At 34.6% G+C, this 10,000-nt stretch overlaps 1 protein-coding gene across 4 annotated transcripts in view; it reads right to left on the bottom strand.

The window, feature by feature from the left end:
• Positions 1–1,737: 1,737 nt before the first annotated feature.
• The window catches only part of LOC137644817 (uncharacterized), a 78,253-nt gene continuing 69,990 nt past the window's right edge, over positions 1,738–10,000 (bottom strand). For all 4 annotated transcript variants that reach the window (XM_068377707.1, XM_068377704.1, XM_068377705.1 and 1 more), the window contains exon 3: positions 1,738–1,843. In XM_068377707.1, coding sequence (XP_068233808.1) covers positions 1,738–1,843 — 106 coding nt within the window. The remainder of the gene's footprint in view (positions 1,844–10,000) is intronic.

A 10,000-nucleotide genomic window follows, 5' to 3' on the forward strand; every position in this document is an offset into this window, starting at 1 on the left:
CTGACACCGCTATGGAAATCGATGCGGACCTTCAGTAACCGTCAATTCATATGGAACCATTAAAATTCATGTAATATATATATATATATATATACATATATAGTATATATATATTTATATATAAATATATATAAATATATATATATAAATATATATATATATTATATATACAACACAGTATATATATATATATATATATATGTATATATACATATATATATATATAATATATATTTGTATGTATGTATGTATGTATGTATGTATGTATGTGTGCGCGTGTGAGTCATTGAAAAGTCCACTGTCATCCAAGGTGCAACATTGTTCTTTTTTTCACAGTCTACTAGTTATCAAGCTAAATGGTTATCGGCATTTCAGGACGATAGGACGATGCATTAACAAGAGGCTTGTGACTGAACGCTTAAAATTCCATACTGGATTCATCAAATTAAGATAAATTACATTATTGTGATACTTAAGACTTATGTGAAATGAGCGTAGAGTTTACTGCATGGCTTATCAATAGTAAGCTCAGTCATAATAATGATTTTAACATTCTTTATAGGAAATTATTCTTAAAATTAATTATTCTTACATATCACTCTTTGAAGCGTCTACTATTGAAAGAGCCAATTTCATTTTTTCAAACAGAAAAGTAATATAATAATTTAATATTTCAAACAAGAGTTTGCCTGTTTATAACAATAAATTAAGAGTTAAAATAGTATATAATACCGTTCATTCTCTAAAAAGATAAATTATAGTTTCAAAAGAGGCAAGGTCAGCGAAAGTTTTTCTACCGGACTTCAGTGAAAATGAAAAAATAAAAAAAAAATTTAAAACTCTATTCATAAGAAGAAATAATCACAAAGAAGTACAAGATTTACGCAAATAAACAAAGCAGCAGCCGGTTGAATAGAATTATTTGTCAGTGTCAATTGCTTCCAACAATATGGTCTACAGAAGTTGATTAGTAGATGTTTACATATGAAACTATAGGGGCTTTCAGTAGAGCGCAGACCTCCGCCGCGGCAGCTTATTTCTTGGCCTTTTTTCGACCTTGACCTTGACTTTTAACCTTAACATATATTAATTGGCGTGGATTTTCCTATACTCAAATATGAATCAAGTTTGATGTCTCGGTGACAACGATGTCCAAACTTATGGCTGATTACGTGAACTGACATTTTGCTCGACCATGACCTTGACCTTCCAAAATTTAATAATTTCAAATTTTTACAAAAGTTAATTCCTGCAAGTATCATTACTCTACGATTAAAATTGGGGCCAGGAAGCTGTTCACACACAAGCACACAAGCATGGGCGGAAACATAACCACCTTCCAACTTCGTTTATTTAAATTAAATTCATACAAGAAGTATTTGGAGCTTCACTTGGTTAATATATCATCAATAAACCAGTCAGTATAATTAAGCTGCAATTTCTCTTGGATATTCTAGCCCCTTACATTTCGTCACTTATAAATGATACACTTTTTTTCTTTTAGAATAGATATGCTTTGAATATACTAATACGAACATCGTATTCAAGAAATTGGGGTACTACCCTACAATGAACACCTGTTCGGTAAATCCTATAATATTACGGAATGTACTTACTAAATATGTAATTTAACAGACAACAAATGAATGAATAACCTCACCACCCTTGGTTGGCTAATATTAATAAAGAATAAACTTTATTCTCTTAAAACTTGAAAAACTTAAAAGCCCCTTCCACTTACCCTAAAGTGTCTCCAAGACCGAGACGTTCGCGTACATTGACCCAATCCTCGTGGTAGACATCATGGAGTTCCCTGGTACATTTGCAGCTCTGACACGTCTTCCTGAAAGACAAAAGAAAGGGAAATTCTGTCAGTGAATTTCAAGGTCACTTAAAACTATTGCCACTTAAAAATAAGTAAGACGACTGGAGGATCATTTATAATTTCATCGTGTGTGCGCGCGCGCGTGTGTACTTTATAAGAGACAATGCTGTAGGTATAGTACTGAAATGGATACTTACCACTCATCAATAATATCGTGAAAAACAGTGCATCTCGCTCACAATTGATAATAAAAAAATGATAACACTATTTTGCAGTAATTTGTAACTGACAATCAAAAGAAATCTAAAGTCGCTCAGAAAATAAAATAGAGAACTTGAAAAAGGAGATAACATTCTGAATTAACATTTCATTAACATTGCAAAAAGAACAACTCAAGAGTAACGTTAAAAAAGAAAACTTCAAGTGGAAGAAATAGTTTGTTGCACAGAAGTTTATTCCAACTATGTCCAAATTGCAGAATGATCTTCCTAATCAGGCAGTTCAATCAGTGGAACTTCATATTTTCAAATTTGCAAAATGTTTTTATGTTGAACAGGGTGACATGAAGTCTCTCTTTATAGTTTATAAATTAGATATATTTCAATGTTGTTAATGTTCTTAAAATATTTTACATTACTTGTTCATTACTTCCCTTGTAGTTTATTTCCTTGTTTCCTTTCTTCAATGGGGTATTTTTCCCTGTTGGAGCTATTGGGTTTATAGCATCCATTTTTTCCAATTAGGGTTATAGCTTCGCTAATGATGATGATGATGATGATGATAAAAAAAGGCATAAAAAACAAACACCGTATTTATTCACACGCTAATAACAACACATAACATAAATGAACAGAACATATTGTCTTTGGTCTAATAAAACATGAAAAAGTCGTCCATTATAAATGAAGGACATTAAATCTTTGTGCATAGCACTGTTGTTGGAGTTGACAATGCGCAAGAAATTTACTTAATATAGCGAACATTAATAAATGACGTTAAGTAACATAAAAACACTATAGCGGTAAAACTGTACTTCACCTGCAATTGCTATTACAACAATGGTAATTCAGTTCACTGACCACACTGAGACATGAGAGAATGGTATGCCATTTGTCAGAGTTTGACATCAGTTTTCTCTTACCATTAACAAATGACTTCTTTGACACTAGCTACAGGAAATTAATTAATAAATCCTCTTTAAATTTTCTTCCCTTAATATTGGGTTATTTGGTTACTCAACCCTAAACATGTAGTGAAAGGAAAGTGCAAGAGAAAAAAAAATGCAAATAAAGTCAATTCGTCGTGAGTAGAGAATCTTATTCTGTTCCATTCTACCACTGTATATAAAAATTCACCAAAATTCCACATATGCTACATTAAGACTCCCCACTCTCTCTCTCTCTCTCTCTCTCTCTCTCTCTCTCTCTCTCTCTCATATATATATATATATATATATATACAAACACACACATTATATATATATAAACATACATTACGTGATATTTGATTTAGAGGATAGAATGACCTTCGACTCAGTATACTGTATTAAGAAACAAATCACAGATACCTTATCTATAATATTTAATTACGTTGACGACACGTAAATTATCCTTCACGTTAATTCTCTCTCTCTCTCTCTCTCTCTCTCTCTCTCTCTCTCTCTCTCATATATATATATATATATATATACAAACACACACATTATATATATATATAAACATACATTACGTGATATTTGATCTAGAGGATAGAATGACCTTCGACTCAGTATACTGTATTAAGAAACAAATCACAGATACCTTATCTATAATATTTAAACACGTTGACGACACGTAAATTATCCTTCACGTTAATTCTCTCTCTCTCTCTCTCTCTCTCTCTCTCTCTCTCTCTCTCTCTCTCTCTCTCTCTCGTCTTTATGCGCAGCTTTTTTACATTTACAGAACATGACCTAATAAACCCTTTGTTGAGGAATATAAACGTGTTTTACTGCTATTCATTCAAGTTAGGAATAATACTTTCCCACTTATTTGAACATATCTTCCTTGGGGGTGGCCTGGAGTCTTGGGCGGTCAGTGAATTGCCAAAAATTCTGTGCGGGGAACATCATAACTTTTCACCAATCATAATCTTTATTTTAACCATCGAAATAGTGTCCAGACATACATACTCCATGCAACAGGGCTATACATTGCGAGAACCAAAAATCCCTTCCTCTCCTTGCCTGTCTTTTCTTTTTTCAATCTTAGTCACCTGCACTTTCAGGTGGCTCCTAATCTTACCAAACATCGAACGAGGGTCTGCCCCTCTCTTTTAATCTTCTCCTGTACTTCCCTTTCTTCTTTTTCCTTATTCCTTCCCATTCCAAGTTCTTGCCTACGGGCTATAAACTGGATTGTATCCAGGGGTACTCTTCCTCTCGCCAGGCGAGGTGAATGAAAGTCAAGTTTATTCAACAGATAACGAGTTTATACACAAGGAGTTGAGAGCAACAAGGTCACAAATATTTAAACAATCTAAAACATGCGATGGCAAGCTTCATCAGGTTGTTCTATTATCAGTGCGGGAGCGAGCGAGAGATAAAAAAAACAACAACATTACATTGTATGAGCGTGTATGAAACACGTGTGGTACAATTTCATAATGGAAAGAGGCACTTTTTATTTTGAAAGAATGACTTGACTAATCGGATTCACTCACGTAATGTTTAATACTGAAACTCTCTTCACAATCAATCAGTTAATTACCCTTCCACAAAATCATCTCGTCGAGGCCCTGCCAAAGATCTGAGCCTTATAATCACTTCAAGATTATACAAAACCATGTCCACTATTTCGTAATCTTGTAAAGATATCCTGCTCTGTTATTTACCATTAAAGTGTTAGGATCTTCGATAGTAAAAAAATTATGTGATCTTGTACAAACAACAACAAATTGATGCAACTGAGTTCTCTTTTATATAACCATTTGTTTCTAAGACATAGCTTTATCTTTAGGCTTTGCCGTGATTTATTTATTTATTTTTTTTTTTTTTTTTTGGTGGAGAACAGGAAAAATAATTCAAATGGAAAGAAGTCAGGGGCTTGACACCTACAAAGAACTTTCGCGATGAAAAAATGACATAAATTAGATAGAAATTAGGAACGAAAATTCTGTGTTAAAAGAAAGTAAACAAAAAAGGAATGCAAGAATTCACATCACACACAACGGACACACACATACATACAAATACATCTACAAATCATATATGTGTGTTATCCTAGTGTGTGTATGTACGTTTGTGTGTATCAAGTAGACAAAAATAAGGAATAAAAGCGTGGCGTCTTCGATGTTTATTGTTGCATTAAATAACTGCACTCGACCAATGGCCGTGTCTCTTCTGACATTGAAAGAAACGTTTTCAATGACTGGTGCATATTTCGTCTTCAAACTAAATAACACTTGAGACCAAAATACCAGGCAACATTCCTCCACATAAGAAAGAAAAGAGGAGATAACTCACTACTACAGCTATCAATAACAAGTACATATTTCATCTTATTAACGGTTAAAGGTTTCATCAGAATAGATGCTCACCAGAACGTCAGCCGGGAAAGCCCAAACCCTCACTGCGGTGCCCAACCACAGCAGTGACCTCACCAGTAAACAGTTTAACATCACGGTCAAGGCGGGGATCGATCTGCTGCCATGCGAATGCTAGGCAAACACTGTACTAGCCAGGAGGCTATAATTTATAATATAAAATATATCATATATACATAATATAACATAATATAAAATCATTTTCTTTATTCCTTTGACAATTAAAGTTAGATTCAACTAGAGCCGGAAGGTAAGTGACTCACTAAAGCTAAAAATGTTTTGCTTTCTGTTGTCGAAAATATTGCAAACTTTTTTCCCCTTTCTAAAAATAAAGAATTATTCATTTGGAGCAACTGCAAATAGCATTGAAGAAAACGGCTGTATATAATTCATTTGCCCAAAATAAAAATGAAAAATATCTAAACTTTTAAAATTTCTTATATCAACAATATCACCTTGCAAAATTTATGTCTTTTATCCACCAATTCCAAGGGAAATATATATTTCGTGGAGAGGATTTGTATCTATTAATGACCAATTAAGGCTAAATAAGGAGACGGAGTCACTAACCAGAGGGGCACTCAGTAGATTGCAGACCTCCAACGCGGCAGATCCTTTCTCGACCTTTCGCTTGACCGTGAACTTGACCTTTAACCTTGACCTTCAAAAATTTAAGCATTTCCAGCTTTTCACATAACGGTTAATCCCTACAAGTTTCATTACTCTAAAATTGTTGCCAGGAAGTTGTTCACAAACACACACACAAACAGGAGTTTAAAGGTTTTAAAGGTCGCTCATGAATGACAGAGGCAAGGGACAGTGACATTGCCCTAGCAATCAGGACAATGCCCTAGAGAATGACCATATATTATATGATCAGCGCCCAAGCCTCCTCTCCACCCAAGCTAGGACCAGGGAGGGCCAGGCAGTGGTTGCTGATGACTCAGCAGATAGACCTATAGGCTCCCCCAAACCCCCAAACTTAGCTCCCAAAGAGGGTAAGATTGCAGACACTAACGGCACTAACGAGTCTGAGCGGGACTTGAACCCCCGACTAGCAAACACCAGGCAGAGACCTTACCAATCAGGCCACAGCAACCCATAATCCCCTTCCAAATTCGTTGGCAGAGGTAATAAGACATAGTGTTGTCCAATGTTACAAAACTTATGTATCAACTCGAGAGATTTAAAGAAATATTCCATATGATCTTCAAGTTTATAAGTTACGACAGAAACGTAACTTATTGCGTGCTTATGAATTCATCCAATCAGATATACCACGAACAAAAGTGTAAAAAAGTTTTAATCTTATACAAATTAAAGCATTATATCCTAAACATTCCTAAAAGTATGACTGCAATTTTAATAAGATAGTTAAAATCAAAAGTTTCTATACATAAACAATAAGAAAATTAAAAAGAAGTACATACATGAAGATACAGTCTCTACAATTTACAAATTTGCTAAGGATTCTTTGACCTACCACTACAACTTCTGTCGGTAGATCCACCCCAACCCTCAACCCTCTCTATACTTTGCACGTTTCTCTTTCTTCCATATCCTTTAAAATCTACTATAAATATGCGTACACTTTTGAAGACAGTCGCGCTAAACTAACATATAAATAGTAATCTAGCAATTGTCCAGACTAATGTGACCAAACCTATTGAAAATCTAATATCAAATATTTGTAAAGGATCAAAATGTAAATCGCTAACCAACTACATCAACGACTCACATAGGATATGTATTGTAGTTTGATTGATTGATTGATTTGGAGTTTCATGGCATCCTGAATATGTAGTTCGAGTTATACACAGACTTTATTATAGACATGAGAGACAACAAGTAGACTGTATAGCGGAATGTATAATAACAGACTGGTCTTAAAATTTGATTTGACACACAATTTAATAGTCCAGTTACGAAAAGTGTCACTGACTGGTCTTGGAATTTTATTAGATTGACAATCGTAGCAGTTACAAAGTTCCGACTGGTCTTGGACTTGAAGGACACAGAAGTTTCTGTATTTCAGAGTTTGATCCAGCTGGAACCAGAAGCAAAGGAAGGGGTTACTATGAAAACTACAAAATGTAGTCGTGGATTTTAATTACTATTTATGGAAAAAAGCAAATATTTTCATGAAATTTGACGAAGGTGTTTGAATTACGCACAAACACTAAAAAAAAAAAATCAGTCAACATGGAATAAATTACCACATGCATTCTAGAAAATTGCATAAAAGAGTTACAGTTTGCTTGGGGGTACACTCGGGCATGCTGTTCTATCTTATTTCTCTTCCTCTTGTTATTTTTTTTTTTTAAAGTTTTTATAGTTCTTGAAATATTTCATTTTGATTGTTTATTCTTCTCTTGTAGTTTATTTCCTTGTTTTCTTTCCTCACAGGGCTATCTTTTCCCTATTGGAGCCGTTTGGTTTATAGCATCTTGATTTTCCAACTGGGGTTATAGCCTAGCTTGTAATAATAATAATAGTATAACTCCTCGCTGCTAGGAGGAAGGACGGTGGTGACTAGTATAACACATATGCTACCAGGGTCTAAGCGATGTCAGGCAGGGCAGCCGATTGGGTCTACGGTCTACCCCCAAAACCAAGGCAAAGTCCTTCAAAATGAAGGCAACCCCGCTTGCCCCATACAAAATGGGGAAATAACACGTTAATAGAAGAAGATCGAAGCCGGAAAGGGTATATCTTATGAAATAATCTACCTGTACTTCTCGAAACAAATTGGCCCATACGGTTACATAATAGGATGGTACAGGATGTGGCCTCATAACACAACGTCGACAAAAACCTAGAGTAACAAACGGTGCCCTTCTAATACCAACAACAGCGAACGCCGCCGAAGTAAACAAACAGACCCTTGCTCCTGCAACAGCAGAGCCTGTCTGGTAGGAATCCCAAGAGAGATAATGTCTTCACCGAAAGAGGGACAGAAAGGCCGACAGGCAGATAGACAGGGGTCCATCCACTTGAAAATTTATAGTTTATACAAGAAATATTTTAATGTTGTTGCTATTCTTAAAATATTTCCTTTACTCTTTTTTCCTTTCCTCACTGAGCTATTTCCCCGTTGGGGCACCTGGGCTTATAGCATCCTGCTTTTCCAACTAGGGTTGTAGCTTAGCAAGTAATAATAATAATAATAATAATAATAATAATAATAATAATAATAATAATAATAAAATAAAAAATACGAATTAAATTTTTTTTTTTACAAGATTACTATGGTCGTCAAAAATTTGTGGGTGAATAGGAATTCAAATATTTAACAACTAGAGGGGCATTCAATAGAGCGCAGAACTCCACCTTGGCAGCTTATTTCTCGGCCCTTTGCTCGACCTTGACCTTGACCTTTGACCTAGGATTTTCAAAATTTAATCACTTTCACGTCTCAACATAACAACTAATCCCTAAAGGTATCACTACTCTATGAGTAAAATTGTGGCCAGGCAGGTATTCACACACAAAAAGATCTTGACATAGGTCTTTCAAAATTGAATCAGTTACACGTCTCAATATAAGAATTAATACCTGAAAGTTTCAATACTCTATAAGTAAAATTGTGCCCAGGAGGTTGTTCACACATACAAACAAACAAACAAACTAACAGTGAAAATATAACCTCTCCAACTTCGTTGGCGGAGATAACAAAACTAATGATGTTCAGATGTAGTTTTGTCTTAAAACTACATAAAGAAAAAAAACATACTGTACACGTACATTGATACATGAGACATGTCTATTACAAAAATAAACGTATTCCTCTAGTAGGTTTGAAGAAAACCTGATCACTCTCAAATTTAAAATTCAAATCAATGCAATAATAAACCACCGGAAAAATACATAAAATAAAAAAAAAAACGGGAAAAATAAGTGGCAAAATTACAATTTACTCATTATCAGCAAGAGCGTTCTTTCCTTCCTTCTGATGTAGAATTGAAAAGAAGGTCGGTAATTAGACATATCAACAAGGCTTCTCGTCTTCACTATCATCGTCAGAGGTAGTTAAAATGTTCGACAGGGGATTCATCTTAACTCCTCAGCTAATCTCGTCCCACGTCAAGCCGCCATCTTGGATGACCGCCAAATCGTGACGTCACGTGAGTTAGGGAGAACACCTTTTGTAAGTCCGCGAACAGGTGTATCTGGGTTGATTTGCCTCGTGTACCCCTTTCTCTGCTGTATTTACTGAGCTCTCATCTTTGAGCGCCTAAAAAAAAGTGCCTTAATATGCAAAAGGCTTAGCAACAAAATATTTTAGTTGCTTACGCTAACGTTTAAAATTAATAAATAAATCAAAATAAAAAACATGAAAAATATAAATACATAAAAAAAACAGTACAAAATTACCTTTTTCGTAGAGAACTATCTACTAAAACACCACAAAATATATATAATTAGCAGGTTACTGTTCTTAAAATATTTCATTTTAATTTCGAATGATATATTGTTAATTTATTATCATCATTTATTTATTTCCTTATTTCCTTTCCTCACAGGGCTATTTTTCCCTGTTGGAGCCTTTGGGCTTATAGCATCTTGCTTTTCCAACTAGGGTTGTAGCTTGGC

This window comes from Palaemon carinicauda, chromosome 8, assembly GCF_036898095.1.
Source record: "Palaemon carinicauda isolate YSFRI2023 chromosome 8, ASM3689809v2, whole genome shotgun sequence".
NCBI lineage: Eukaryota > Metazoa > Arthropoda > Malacostraca > Decapoda > Palaemonidae > Palaemon > Palaemon carinicauda.